Below are 15,420 nucleotides of genomic sequence, written 5' to 3'. Positions count from 1 at the left end.
TTGCAGACGCGTTCATTCTTGCTTTGCAGACGCGGTATTTGTGGGGTCGGCGTGGGTTTATCGGGGAGCACCGGTGCTTCAGCGGTGATAGAGCAAGTCCAAGCTCTCGGACTCATCCATCAGGCGCCCGTAGCCTCCCATCGTACGGCCCGGGCTATGACTGATGGACCTCTCTTCGGTATGGATGTTTAGCGCAGTGGAGAGCCATATGCCACTGGCACCGTTTCCTCTTCACTGCCCTCACAGACGAGAAAAGCCAGACTGAAACACAGGCTGAGAAACAAAAAGAAAAGCACCACGGCAAACAAACACAAACACGGAGTCCCAAGGTATCTTGCATCTTTTTTTTTTTCGCCTTATGCTTCTTGACAAAACACGCACCGTCAGTAAGGTTTCATTTTCGACACTTTTTTTTTCGTTCCCCCAACGCCATCACCCCCGCCTTCCGCGAGCCCCTAAAAAGGGGAGGATATTGTATTTTTAATAACAGTGAGAGAACATATGAGCGCCGCTCTGATGTACTTTTCCATCTGTTCGGCGCAGTGGCTGCCCCCGTGTGAGAGGTGCACAGCTGTTACTGTAAAGCCTGTCCAGGGAGAGGATCGCACACCCCTCATCCGCCAAAAGGAGCAAATGAACAAGTTGGGCGCTGTGCAGTCAGCCTTTACAGCTGCAATTTCAGACCTCTTTAAATCATTTTTCATGCTCTCCAGAAATGAATAATGCACGCATTAACTGGTGCCAGTTAATAAATTTCCGTCTCAGCGCTCCGTATTTTCAATAAGATCCAGAGAGCTTCATTTTGTTTTGCAAAACAGCTCAGAGGGCTCTCGACGAAAATGATTTTCGACCCTCGACCCCTAAGGAAAAATAGAATTTCTTTATTTAAAATACCAGTAGGTTTATTACAATAACTCGCCCACTTAACAATTCAGTCTCGTCTTTTATTCGAAAAAAACGTAACATCAAATTTTTGTACAAGTCAGCGAGATAAGCCATCACGACATTCTTATCGGGCTTAAACATAAATTCTCTAAAATTAAAATTATTGTAAGCTGTTCACTTTCATAATGTATAACGAGGCATTTTGAGTAGGAATCAAAAGCGTTTGTGTTACAACCAAAAGATGAGATGTCTAATCACGCTTCTACATGTGTGCGGAGGAGTTGCCAACGATGCGGAGTTGGCTGTGTCCATCAAATTAATTGTACCGCCCCTAGACCAACAGCTGGCCGCTGGCCTAGACCAACTCTCTTCCACCATCGCCAACGATTAATCAAGCGCTAAGGCAGTAACTGAATAGTGTGATACTCTTTAAAATGCTGCAGTGTATATGTGTGTTCGTATAAAGCGCAAAAGAGTGGTTCTCAGAGTGAGCTGGCGGCGGTGTCGCGCAAGCTGCTCTGTAATGAGTGCCACATATGCGCGTAAAGCCTGCACCGGTGTCCGAGGAGCGGATGCGCCATGCCGCATGAAGGCTACTGTTGGAGATTTGCAAAACGTGCATCAATTAGACGGAGAGCCGGAGAGCCAACATCACAACCCATTAGCTTTGTTTAAGGGCGCTGCAGGGTGGGCCGGGAAGCTTTTTAGAGTGGTAACATTGACAACATCCTGTCAGATTGATTAGCAGTCTGTCAGAGGGGCTCTCAGCTGTAAAATGGGACAGGAGGCTGACTCATCTAAACGTACATCAGAGGCAGAGAGCTAATAAACATCACTAGACTAGTGCCATGTGCAGTGGTGTTAGAAGCTACGATCTCAGATCACTGATGAAAGCAGCCTTCTTGTTCAATAGAAAGTAAATTCAGTCATCTCAAGGATTCAGTGATGAACAAGGTCAAGGACAGATTGCAGAACTGGTCAAATGAAAACAAAAGCTGCTCAATTTAGTGTAGGTACTTAAAAGTGAGGTGTATGAGGAAAAGGGTGTCATATATATTCTGCCATCCACCCCTGTGGTCAGTGAGTCTAAAATAACAGATAATTGTCATATATGTACAAAAGTACAGATTACAAAGCAGTTGCTATAACATCTTAAATTTTCAGTTATATATGTAGAACATTTTTACCAGGATTTTTAGAGCTCAAGTTGTAAATTAACAGATTGAGCTGGTACAAAGTGCCATGTAACAGGAAGTCCTTGTAAAACACGCTCCGACTCCTTCAGACTTTAAATATTTTAGTTTTCTTTATCTAAAAAGATAAAGTTTTGTTTGTGGCACAGACCTAGAAACTCTGCTATATATTATGGTACATAATAATGCTTTAAAAAGCACTTTGAACGCTGACAGTAAAATTGTAAATACTCTGAAAATGTCAAGGCAGTGTTGAAACTGAATTATGTATTGCTGACTTAGTGTCAAAAAAAAAAAAATGTAATGCTGATTTTAGTAACACCTGCAAGAAGTCTTTGTATCCTTGTAAATGAATCTTAAGTTCCAGTTCAGAATGACATATAAACAAATCTAGAGACAGGTGTTACATGAGTGCTGTATTGTATTCTGTGCTTATTGGCTTGCTCAGGACCTACAAAGTCAGGCATATTTATAAAGATATTTAAGGCCTTCTAGCAATAAATGACCTAAAGGCAAACATGTATACTACTAACAGTGACGTGCTAACTGGAATATGCCTTTATATGATCAGATATTTATTAATTATATGTCCAAACAGGCCAAGCTAGCCCCAAGGATCAACCCCTGTAAGATTTGACTCATCCAAGAGTAAAATTCTTTAAAAGTATTTTATTCTTAAACAACAAACAAACCGAGAAGGAATATGTGGGGTGTTATGTATCAAATTAAGAGTTCATGAAGGAGACAATATTTGAATGAACAATAACCCCTCACAGGATGTTAAAGTTTACTAAAAATGTCAAGGATCCAAAAGAGCCCCTGATGCATGCATCCTAGTGTAGTCAGAAAGCGCGGTGAAACAGACACATGCACATTTGCATGTTGAGGACAATCACCATGAATTATTAATATAATGGCTTTATGATTGTGAAGCCAAGCTTATATTCTTTTCAGTTCACATCACATAGCTACATGGGTAAAGATAAACCCACTGGCTGATTTGTAGTCTGTAGATCTCTTATGCACATGAACCATTTGAGAACAGAACACCTTTTGAAATAATTCACTATCTAGTATTCATTTCAGACATGTCTAGTAAAAGAATTACAATATTATTAATTTTACTTACAAATATTATGGAAATGTATATCAATAATTAGCTCAATCAGTCCCAAAAAAATCACTAGATATTTAATCAAATACATTTGCACGTTAAAGCACCCACTAATACTCACACACCTGTGTCTCAACGCAACAGGGAGATCACAGTGGCAGCAAATTGAAACGTTTTTAAATTCTTTTTTTTTTTTAAATTTACAGCACCTGACATCGGGCAAAGTTACTGATTACAACATTGACTAAAGAAATAAACCAACACTAGTGGACAGATAAATTAAAGGGACCAAAATCAATACAGCCTGGCAGTAGTTGAGGGTCATAACTGGGGTTTGTGTCTGGTTAGAAAAGCTCCCCTCCACTGGCTACCACACTGTAATGTCTTCTTTTCTACTTACTTTTCAAATCCTTTTTTTCTTTTTTTACATTTTTATTTCACTAACACGCTACTGCCAAGAATATTTATTTTCAGATGATTTTAGCACCACATGAGACAAAAACTCAATGAATGAATGACTTAGGCTTTTTAATTATGCAATTAAACTGCACCAAAGCAATGAACATTATGGGATAATATTGATGTGAAAATTGACTCAGGGCTACATGAGATGTAGTGATTCTATTTAAAACACATTCAACTCAAGAGTCTGCAAGTGTACCAGCGTACGGAGTAGTGCAACGTTTGCCGCTGACAGACAAGGAAACAGCTGTGAGGAAAGGAAACAAAACAGAACATGGCAAAAGCCCATTTAATACAGAAGCAGAGGCTGCAAAGACTGGCAGGGTGATCTCCTTTCCAATTCAGCCCACATCTCCTTCTGTCCAGCTTTTGCAATGATGATCACTTTGGTCTTGTTTACATCATTGATGGGCATCTACTTATCTAATGAGCTATGGTTGCCTCTGGCATTGTCGTAGACTTACCTTTTACACATGTAGTTCACAGCGCACAAACAAACCAAACCCCTCATGCTCACGAGACCCCGCTTTTCAAACGTGCCCCAGGAGAAGTAGGAAACAGGTGAAAAAACAGAAGTGCGCCGACCTTTCACCCGAGGAGCAGACGTGTTGACTGAAGTTGCATCCCGGGGTCAGGCCTTCGCTAGCGGGGCACTCTCCAGAGGAGGCAGCAGTGATTCCCCTCAGGGACTTCGGCCAGCCTCCTTTGAAGCCTTACGCTATGCGCTGCGCTGTTTTCATGGCTGCAACGCCACCGGCTTCCTGCTCAGGCTGAACCCCCCCCCCCCACCCCCACCCAGCCCGTCACGACACACGCTCGCACAACACCCTTCTTACATTATCCACGCGGGGACCGGAGGCAGTGAAGGACCGCGGCTCTGCACACACCCGCCAACATGCTGCTTTGATGCTCTGGAATGCGAGTAAACAAACACGCTAACAAAAGCCAATGGGCACGGTAACCTCACGCTTATGCGTTTGGCTTTCTGTGTCAGACGTCTTCAAATGAAACCTGTTAATAGGTCCGGGGCAAAACATTCTTGACGAATGGCCAGTTGTAACATACTTCACAATCACATAGTCAAATAGACTAATAAATAGCAGACCAGCTGACATAACAGAGGGTCAAAGATGAAAGGCAGGACTAAAACACCAGTGGGTGGATGTGTTCCACATTCCTCAAGACTAAGAGCCACATGTAACAGAAGAACTTGAGCCTGTTACAAAGCCATAGCTTTGATCTCGAAACCTACAGCACTGAGTCACATCACATGACCGTTTTGCATCAAGAAGACAAACTGTAAGCATACAAATATATACGGTATAAATTAGGCCATTTCCCTTAAGTATGTTCTTGGCGTGGACGTTGTACCTAGGCAGCATCTGGGGCATGCGTGTAACATCCGACCCCGCGTTAGGTAGCTGGCCGCGGGTGCTGCTCGAGCTTGCGTTTTAGCATGTTGTAGTTTTCTTTGGTCCCTGGGGCATTTGGGTCCAGCTTTAAAGAGAGTTCATAATGCTTCTTAGCCAAGTCCAGCTTCCCCCAGCGGTGGTACAGAACAGCTGCAACAGCACGAGGAAGAGACAGCCCCTTAACAGCCTGGACATCACCCACACGTAGTTTCTTTCAAGTCTGGGAGACTGGACACGACTCTCCAGCTCTGTTCAGAGTTGTGTGCCAGTGTCTCATGGAAAAAAAGTGGAATTTAAATAGGAATTCTAATGGAATTCTAAAAGCAAGCTGCAGAAACAGAACCTCAATGCACATCTATAAAGCAACATGTTTTATGACTTACCAAGATTGCCATGGCAACTGGCAGCATTGGGGTTGATCTTCAGTGCATTTAGAAAGAAACCTTCTGACTCCTGAAGAGAAAATGAACACTCGCTGTAATGGTGTGTTTTCCCCAGCTAGTTTTAAGTGGGAGCTTTTGAACTGGGACATAACATTTTTTATTCTTTAAAATGAAATGGTCCAAAGGATATACTTTTGCTGTTCTTGCAATGTAGGGAAAAATGTAATATTTCCCTAAAAAAAAAACACACAACCAAACAACCCGTACCTTGTATTTCTCCTGTTTCCCCAGCACATTGGCTAACGAGAACATGATGGTGTGGTCTTTAGGTAATATCTTCAAGGCCTCTTTTCCCATCAGCTCTGCTTGAGCAAGGTTGCCTACAATCGAGAAAAAGTGCAACTTAATTAATGATGAACAGAGACACATCAGACATACTGATGAGCAGGCCAGTATGAATAGAAAAAAAAAAACACTACTGTGTCAGCTTTTTTCAAATGACCTTGTCTTAAGTATCAATTGTAGTAAATACTCCTGTAATTTAGTGGGGGGCAATGATACTGACAAGTAAAAGAGAAGAAAAAACAGATCAATAATCTTGGTTTTCTGTAGCCTGCAGTAGTGGTGTGTGCTGCTTGTTTTACAGACAGATCCCTGCCATTTGTCAGTAGTGTCCAGGCGAGTTTTTCCACTCCGCACATGGTCGACTGCTTTAGTTTCCTAATTAGGGAACTACGCAAGGGCTGCTGACTTATCGATCCAAGTGTCAAAACTCCCTTTGACCACAGAGTCCGAAAGGTCCCAGCAAACAGGCTTAGGCCCTTATCAAATTCATGAGCGCCCGAGCGCACGGCAGGAGCCGGGATGCGACTCCGGCCCCATGACTCTCCACGGAGGCACACGGGGACGGGCAGATATTCAAACGCAATTCTTTGGTTATTACTTTGAGGGGTCACGGGTCAAGACAAGGCTGAAAAATGTGGCGGGAAAAAGTTCCTGATGCCAGAGTTTTTTGGGGGTTTTTTTTTTAATGTGTGTGGTTACCAAGGCGCTGCAGGTAGGAGCAACCCGGCTGGGAGAAATGTCTGCTTAAAGAGGATCTGTTAGGGAATCGGGGCATTCTCCACACGACAGGGGGAAGGCTGGCTTTAAAACAACACACAAAGCATTTAATACATAAATTTCAAGCACTACTGATTTCTGCTCTTCCGGTCTAATCATATTGGGTGCTTACCAGGGCTGGGAAGCCTTCAAAATCTGTTGATGGCAGTAACTAGAATTTGATACCAACACTAAAATAACAATCCCCCCCCCCCCCCCCCCAACTGCTCACTGTCATTTTTAGAAGTCTAGTATTGTATAAACATCATCTACATATTCAACCTTTAGATTACTGGGCAACAAATAAATCAAATGAATTAATGAATTTTTTTTAACGCGGATGTTTGAACACTTGCGGACTTTATTTTGTCTCCTGGTGCCAACAATAGCAGTAGAAAAGGCATAAAGAAATGAAAATGTATTCTAAAAAATGTATTTCATAGAATTACTTAAAACACCAACACAAGCTCCTGTTACAACAGGACAAGGCTCAAAAAAAAAAGGGCACTAAAATAATCATTGGTGGTGTTCTTTTTTTGCAGTAAAGCCACTGATAACAGAAAAATATAAAGATGATTTATGATATACATTTGTCAAATATTCTGGCACATTTCAGTGCTTAGTAGTACCAAGGATTTGGTTCGTGACTTTTGGGAAAGGATATTCAGATTCCAACCTTAGTTCTTACACCAGCATATAAAAATGTTAATGTATTATTAACTATATTATTATTATTTATTAACAATAATAATAAACAAAAAAGATTCCCTCTCAACTAATCAGCTTGTGATTTATTTATTTTTAAGTTATTTGGTCTCTCATTTGATGACAAAACAGCAGCACAAACATGTGAAGAGGCACTGGACAGTAGTTACTATTTACAGTAGAGAATTCTGCCATCAGCTTGGAGAGGGAAAGGGAGAGAACAAAGCTAATTGGTTTAAAGGGTGGACTAATTATGCGACAAGACCCCACATGTCTGAATGCACCTGACACTCAGCATCTGCAGAATACAAGTTCACACACAGACAGACAGGCGCGCGCAGCCAGACAGACAGGCACACGCAGCGACACCTACACACGCCTACGCAGCCACGCCCACGCAGCCACACTCACACACCCACAGCCACACCCACACAAGCTATCCTTGGGATTAAGGAGGGGTGAAATGAAAGGTTTGGGAGGCGGTAGAGATCATTTCCGTTCTCCCTGAGGGGGCACACAAGGTCACATCTAATGAGAGCACTCACTCAGTTTAGGAGGTTAAATATACTTCTTACATTTAAGGGACTGCTAGTTCTCGCCCTCATTTATCTCTCCGAGCTTGTCGAACCGTTCCCACAGCTCCAGCTCACACGCTTTTACACCTTTCTGCTACTATGGGGAGGTTATTTGGTTCCAGGGCCCCCAGACCTTTGATCTATACATCATTTAACCCTGAAAACAGCAGGTATGTTTCCATATACCCATGGAAATATAAACCTGAATATGAATCTGAATATGGCCAACCTACCAAAAGAAGATTTATTTTGTAATAATGTAGTTTACATAGATTAATTTTGTTACCAATATAATACTCCTGGTTAGGTTTAGTCTGATGCAACTACACCCAACTCCATCATTGCTGAGAAAAGAAGGGTTATAAGAGGCCTGAGACTCATTTTATACACATAATTGCAATTATTTCAGTTTATGAACATGTGATATTTGTCTAGGCAGGAGAAAATGAGAAGTTTAAACTTTACAGTAATAAATACGAAAATAAATTCTCCTTTACATTGTATGGGGTTGCGTCTGTTGCCCTATGCACTTAAAATGATGAAATTGCATTGGTTGGCATGGCTCACCTAGACCATACTCGTTTCTTCTACATCTTATTCAAATGTCATAAAAAGAATAAAATGCTTTCATTACCAGAAAACCAATATTTTCTAACCATAACTAGAATACCAAGACAGGGAAATACAGCCACTCTTATTTGGTGCATGTAGATTTCTCATGTAACCTGTGGAGTCTAAAATATATTACAAGACCACCGTCACATGATAAGAACAACAAACGCTGTTATATGTCAGATTTTCAGATGTTATGTTGACGAACAGCTGTAGAAGAACAATTATGCTTCCAATATTATTATAAGGGCCCAGGTATACTACAGTGCCACCATAACAGTACCAGTGCTTACTGATCCTTACCAGTGTTGTCCAGCAGTATAACCATGTTGTTCCAAGCCAGGCTGTGATCAGGCTTTAACATCGTGGCATTCCTCCAAGCATTCAGAGCGTCCACGTGCCGATTCAGGTCTGCGTACTAGAGGGAATACCGTCAGCATTTAATCAGGAAACTGAAACATATCACAGCCCAATTAAAGCCTGGTCTTTGATGATCAACCAATCAGTGGCATTATCTGGATATCTAAACTCGAACAATGCTTGTCATCTCCCATTACAAAGACATGAAACACTGCAAAACGGTGCTGCTCACCAGTCGACCCAAATTGTAGTAGCAATCTGGATACTTCTTTCTGAATTTGATGGCGTTCCAGTAGCTCTGCTCAGCCTCGTCAAACTTCTTCAGGCTGTTCTGCACGATGCCCAGGTTCATCCACGCTGCGGCAAAGTCAGGCCTAAATGCGAGGAGAGAGAGTCCTTACCGACGTCGTCCAACCACGGACGCGCTAATGCACGCGCTAATGAGGGCCCTTCTCTCTACCTACTGGATGTGCACGGCCGTAGAGAGCAGCTCCTCCGCTTTCTGCAGCTCGTTCCGCTCCTTCAAAATGTTCCCCAGATTGTTCATGGCGTGGACGTATTTCGGGTGCAACCTAGAGGCAGCCAAACGACGAAAAGATCAAACAAAGTTCGGCGATGACTAAAACGCACTTCAGCAAACCTGCTCGTGTTTCTACGATTCCACTGAGGAACTCCCTCACCTCTTAAGAAAAAATAAAAGCTGTGACTCCAAACGGCGGGCCAAAAGGGAGCGGTTAGCGTGCTAGCCGAACCCCTTTGGCATCCATTTTTGTTAGCAGTAGCATATTAGTACGTGAAAGGCTGCATGCTGGGGAGGCCAGAGGCGCTGGTGAGCTGGCCTCACATGCCGTACCTCACTGCCTCCCTGTAGTACTGGATCGCAGCATCCTGGCTGCCACGGTCAGCGAGATTTTTGCCAACATTGTAATGAACCTGGGGAAGGGTGAAGGCATAAGAAGGTTATCAGGTTGTGTCACACTGCGCAATTTCAACTGCCTTTCACCAAAAACTCCCATTGTTTTTCACCTCTAAAATAAACACACTACAGATGCCAACTCTCTTGGCAAAACACTGTGCGTGTTGTTTCTAAAAAGGGATCATCAATCTTGCATGCACTGACTTTGACAATCTTGCATGCACTGACTTTGACCCCCCTCTTCAAATACACTCATAACTGCTGGGTTCACGGTTCAAGAAACACTGGACTTTTAGCAGTGGTCAATTTGTTGAAAACACAGAGCATCCCCCCCACTCCCCTCACCCATGACCTCACCTTGGCGTTAAGTGGGCACACAGACAGGGCGCTGGCAAACAGGCTCTGCTCAGATCTCCACTGCTGACTGCGCAAGGCACAGCGAGCCACGTTCATGGCCAGCAAGGCCAGCGTGGCTGCCCGTAGAAGCGTCTGCAGGGGGTGGGGGGGTTAGGGATGGATCAGTCAGGCACGTTAAAAGAGGAACGCCAGACAGGAGGGGCGCCTGCTTCCACGACTACGAGGACCGTTAGTTACAATGAGGTGTGGCTGGAGTGTGGAGATTAGGTGGTGCGGGGAGAGGGGCGGCTCGCAGTGGGCAGGGACGGGCGGCTACCTTGTGCCTCCTCCAGCGGCAGCAGCAGTGGGCCACGGCGTAGGCCAAGATGAGACAGTAGCCCGCCGTGGAGAGGTACAGCACGCGCTCGGCTATCACGAAGCCCACGCGGAAGAACAGGTTACTGGCTGGGAGGAAGGGCACGACCAGCAGCACCACGCCGAACGCCAGAGTCCTGCCTCCACATACGCAGCCAAGTCAGATCATGAAGAGCAAGTTGGAAGAACACAGTGGTTCAACTTGGACTTCTGAAGTCGGTTTGTTTGGTTATTTATTTGCTATATAGGTTTAAGAAACTGCACTCCGATTAGCAATTAAGGCAAGCAATATTGTCTCACCTGTAGGTTCATTTTACTCTAATTGAGAATGCCAGATAGTCAGTAACAACCACATAGAAGGTTCTTGACTAGTAAGGTTGCCAGTTCAAGCCCCACCACTGCCAAGTTGCCACTGTTGGGCCCCTGAGCAAGACCCTTAACCCTGAAGTTGTATTCAGTCATAATTATAAGTCGCTTTTGATAAAAGCGTCAGCTAAATACCATGAATGAATGAGCAGATGCTGTGCGATCCTCACCTTCGTTTAGTGCTGTCTGGCGAGCACAGAGCCTGCCTTATCAAACCAATGAAGCAGGCCCACAGCAGCAGCGGCCAGACGACTCGCCAGTCACCGGCTGATTTAATAAGAGGCACACAGCCCATTGACCAATCAAAACACAGCCACCAGGGACACAGCAGCAGCCATGCATTCAAGGAGTAGTAGTAATTATAGTTCACAATCTGCCAATCAAAGAGAACAGGAGGTGTTCGACATCAAAGAGACGGCCAAAGTGAGAAAGATGAAATGAAGAGGGGGAAAAATGTTGGTATGTCATCAAGTATGGCAGTGAGATCATTAACATGACAGGGTGCAGAGTTGAAACAGAGAATATTGCACCAATACACACAACAACTGTAGGGCATGTAAATAAACCAAAGCAAACTAAAAAAAATTATGTAAATTACAATATGATATTTTTGATATCAACACTGAGACTCAGAAACACAACAAAGACGGCTTCCACATTTTTCCAACCAGCCGGAAACAAAATGGTCTTAGCAACTTAAGAACAGAAAGCACCAGCGATGTTCTTTCAACCTACCCTAAGAAAAATGGTTTCAGCAAAGGAGGCTGGGTTGTCTACGTCTGTGAAGGCTGGGGGACCAGTACCCATGATCCTCCACCTCACGTACAAGAGCAAGGAGCCGGAGACAAGCAAGAGCGCCAGCCTGGCCAGCAGCCCCTTTCTCACCTGCTTGAAAACACACACAGTCGGATGCTGCGTAAGCCACTGTTGACTCACGAGATAAGACGGCGAAGGCGCGGCAGAGGTCAGGGATGCTGGAACGCGGGACACTTACGTCGGGACTTTTCCTCCCAAAGAGCAGATTGCGAGTCAGCTCGTACACATTCAGGTTGCAGACGATGAGGATATCAAAGGCGGCGCTCACCCCCTGGAAGAGAACGGGCCAGGACAATGATTCCCCACACCCAGTCAACAAACTCTGCTTACTGTGACAGACACACATCCCTTACTGCTCGACTCCAAAAACAAACTTCATTTGAACAGATTGGTGCAGATGCTCCGGAAATGAAATCTGCATGCATGTGTAGCTACACGGATGTTTGCATACGTACCAGAACAGTGATGCCCTGCTCCTTACACAGCATGGCTACAGGACACAGCAGCAGACTGACTGCTATCCAGGACACAGAGAATCTGTCACTCCTATCACCACCTTAAGAAAGACAATACTGAAAATGAAGAGAACACGGTACTACAGATTACAGTAGGATAAGATGACAACGCACATACCCTATTGTTGAATGTTCCAGTGTAAACTGGATGAACTCAAACTAGAGTATCTGCATTGCTCCACCTACCCTGAAATGCTCTGCAGTACGTGAGGAAGGATAGCTGGAAAAAGAGTGCACACAAGAGGTCTGCCCTACCCACGATGCCAGCCACCTAGCAGACAGAGGACATAAACCAGTTAGGTAGAGAACACTAGAACTCTGGATGCTTAAGAAACTTCAAGGACTTTCTGCAGCTCATTACAACGAGGCAAACAGGCGATTAAATGGCATTAAAACCTTTCCCAAATTCCTAAGGGAATTTTTTTCAGCAGTAGAGTTTCACAACCAGTCAAATTGGCTGTTTGTTTGTATGGGGGGGGAAACAACAACAACAAAAAAAAAAAAAAACACAAACAAACACAGAGTTAAAACATCTGCCACTGTGCATCGGCCTGTGAAACTGCCAGCGTTTCTGGAGGTGCCAAATTAGTGGCAGAGGCAGGAAGCCGGCCTCATTAGAGAGCTGCAGTTGGCCCTAGCTGGAGTCCTGGGCCAGTGGCTGGAGACGCCTTTGATAAATCCAGTAGGCCTAGGTCAGTGGTCTTTGTGAAGCGTACCCCCCCAGGTCCAGCACCGTTCCTCTCTGTGCCTGATTAAAGAACCCGGGCGGCAGAGAAGCTCAGACCTCGTGTTCCAGTTCAATGGGATTCACTCCCGGCAGGTTAGACCCGCAAGGCTGTGGCTGTTAGCGGCGCAGACGACCTCAGTGCCGCCCCTCTGCGAGGCAGCCCGGCTGAGCGGGGACTTCCTGCTCCCCGGCCTCCCATGCAGCCACGCGCGAGCCGACCGCAGGACGCCACCTCCCCTCCACTTACGCTTTCCGTGTGGACCGGGTGTGCGGCGAAAAAGAGCGCGGCCAGGAGCGAGGCCCTGGGCGCTCGGGCCAGCCCCTTTGCCCTCCCGTCACAGGCCGGGCCGGCCAGTAAGATCTCGAGGACGTCAACCATCAGCGCTGAGATGATGCAGTGGAGGCCAATGTTGAGCACATGGAATCCTGCCGGGTGCAGTCCACCGGCTAAGAGGTAGTTCAGCCTGCACAGAAACGATAAGAGGTCTGTGTCACTGGAATCAACGAACCTGCCTTTACGGTGATGTACACCATCCGAGCACACGGACAGTGAAAACCCACACAGCCAGTTAATTCAGGTCAATTATCTTGGTAAAACCGCTTTTGGCTCTTAAGAGAGGTCTGTGTTCTGGATAAGAGCCCAAGCACACCACAGCCAGTTGGACCGGTGTACATTTTTGTCAGCTTGGATCATTTGGAACTTGAGGACTGTGCAAAAAAGGGGGTGGACAAACCAGCCGCTATATTCATTAACCATTTTATATGCAAAAGTGTCACTACCATTAGCAGCATGAGGTCTGACCTAGACTAAATAACCCTGATATAGTAACCCCTCATAGCCAGGTTCAAATGGCAATGAGAATACAGAAATTAGAAGTCTAGAACAAGCAATATATGCAGCATCCCAAATTAATGCGGATTATTGCGCTGTCCGTGGGGTAAGTACTCGGGGCCACCTCGTCTGACTTCCTACTGGGAATAAAATTGCACTTCTAACCATATGGCCTTAAAATATGCAAGGGTGCCGGAAAAAGAAAAAAAAAAAAAAAAAAAACTTTTTATACAAGCAGGTCGGGCTATACTGTTAATCATGGAGGTCACTCAATATCGTTGCCACAACACAAAAAGAGTCCACACCCTTTAAAGCCATTTGCAGACAAGCGAGGCGGACAAGCTCACCTAAAGGTGAGAACAGTCAGTGGCCTGTAGGATTTGTGGCTGGAGTTGCTGCTCAGGTGGCTGCCCCAGAAATCATTTTTCCAGATGCTACTCAGGGGAGTGGCTGGGTTTAAATCCTGAAGCAAGCCAAACAATACACACATTTGTCACAAACACACACACAAAAATATCAACCAAAACAGACCAAGAGGCTTCAAATTCTAATCTAATAGTGTGCGGGAATTGCATGCATATCCATGGTTTCTGATATAACAGACATCATGAAGTCAACATTCACACAACACCTTGTTGTTGATAATGGCCTCGGAATCATCAAAGACAAAGTCCCCGTCATAGCTGTTGATGAAACAGATCAGGCCAACCAAGGCCACCAGCAGGCGCGATTGCAGGGGTCTGAGCTTTGGCAAGGGGACATGGTTGTCCCAGTGAGGTTCACACAGTACCATTGTGCATGTGGTTTCTGCTCATGCTGCCTCGCCATTTATTAGCTGGAGAAATTGGACAGAATTAAACGTTAAGCGGTACAGTAAACTAACAATCACACACTCTACATGGGGTTGTTAGGTGCTGAGGATTGCCATTGCCATCATCGCTTTACCATAAATAATTAAAATCTACCCCCCCTTCCAAAAAAAAAAACCCATTATGCATGACTGGCTATTAGAATTAGAAGAGACATGGCCTGTATTTGATGCACCAAATGACAACCTACCTCTACATTTCAGTGACTCATGCAGATGCAGAATGACATTACAGTGGGGCAGAGAGAACTAGCTAGCTATCTTAGCTTAGCTAGCCAAGGCAGCTATCAGGAATAAGTCTATCGAAAAGGTAAACGACAGTAAACGAATATCACCTAAGAATTCAGCACTATAAAGATTTTTAAAATGTCGAATTACTGAAAAAAAGGCGGACAAACGTCCTAAAGCGTCGCCTATAGCGCATGTAAACGTAGTAGGTAAGCTAGCATTAGCTAGTGTCGGAGGAGCTAGCAAGGGCAATTTAAAAAAGACCAACGACTACGCCGGACAAACGGCTGCACGTGCCCCATACCGGCGGGCGTCCGTGTCTACACACCGCGGCATGTACTAGTCCCAGAGCTCCCGTAGCTAGTTAAACGGGTCAGAGGGCTAGGACGCCGCTAAACGGGCTTTAATCCACGTCCGGACCGGTCCGGACCGCGCGCTTCCTCCACCAACCACGGGGACCGTCCAGAGCTGGCACGTGGTGTCACGTGACCACGGTTATTGTAGGTCAGAGCTGCGGCATGGTTGCGCAATCCCGTTCAACGTAATTATCGACTGGGAAGTCGGGGTCTTTACTGCCTTTCTTAAAATGTATCTCAGTTAGATCTGTGTATAAGCGATCGATTTTGTAGGTTTGGTGGA

The 15,420-nt window shown here is 45.0% G+C and overlaps 1 protein-coding gene across 4 annotated transcripts; it reads right to left on the bottom strand.

Annotated features, from left to right (window-relative positions):
• Positions 1-4,450: 4,450 nt before the first annotated feature.
• On the bottom strand, positions 4,451-15,239 carry tmtc4 (transmembrane O-mannosyltransferase targeting cadherins 4). 4 transcript variants are annotated; one of them, XM_027001375.2, is made up of 18 exons: positions 14,745-15,239; positions 14,317-14,520; positions 14,033-14,148; positions 13,101-13,317; positions 12,313-12,397; positions 12,067-12,167; positions 11,790-11,882; positions 11,531-11,683; positions 10,966-11,168; positions 10,392-10,566; positions 10,076-10,207; positions 9,656-9,735; positions 9,267-9,374; positions 9,035-9,176; positions 8,746-8,860; positions 5,717-5,829; positions 5,450-5,519; positions 4,451-5,216 (listed from the first exon to the last, which is right to left on the bottom strand). In XM_027001375.2, exons 2-18 carry the CDS (start codon positions 14,476-14,478, stop codon positions 5,068-5,070), a joined length of 2,214 nt encoding a protein of 737 aa, XP_026857176.2. In that variant the 5' UTR covers positions 14,479-14,520; positions 14,745-15,239; the 3' UTR covers positions 4,451-5,067. The 4 variants fall into 4 exon arrangements, with proteins under 4 accessions (XP_026857176.2, XP_026857177.2, XP_026857179.2 ...); XM_027001376.2 differs by having other exon boundaries at positions 11,531-11,680; XM_027001377.2 differs by lacking the exon at positions 4,451-5,216 and adding an exon at positions 5,234-5,338.
• Between the last annotated feature and the right edge of the window lie 181 nt (positions 15,240-15,420).

The sequence above is a fragment of the Electrophorus electricus genome, chromosome 25, assembly GCF_013358815.1.
Source record: "Electrophorus electricus isolate fEleEle1 chromosome 25, fEleEle1.pri, whole genome shotgun sequence".
Lineage (NCBI taxonomy): Eukaryota > Metazoa > Chordata > Actinopteri > Gymnotiformes > Gymnotidae > Electrophorus > Electrophorus electricus.
This window is presented reverse-complemented; position numbering and strand designations above follow the sequence as displayed.

Bases quoted from the DNA above. Each gene is read 5' to 3' on its own strand.
- tmtc4 (XM_027001375.2), bottom strand. From the start codon at position 14,478: ATGGTACTGTGTGAACCTCACTGGGACAACCATGTCCCCTTGCCAAAG. The intron at 12,398-13,100 runs GTAAGTGGAGGG...TCTGTCTGCTAG, and splicing joins ACCCGGTCCACACGGAAAGC to GTGGCTGGCATCGTGGGTAG. The intron at 5,520-5,716 runs GTACGGGTTGTT...TTTTCTCTTCAG, and splicing joins GGAAACAGGAGAAATACAAG to GAGTCAGAAGGTTTCTTTCT.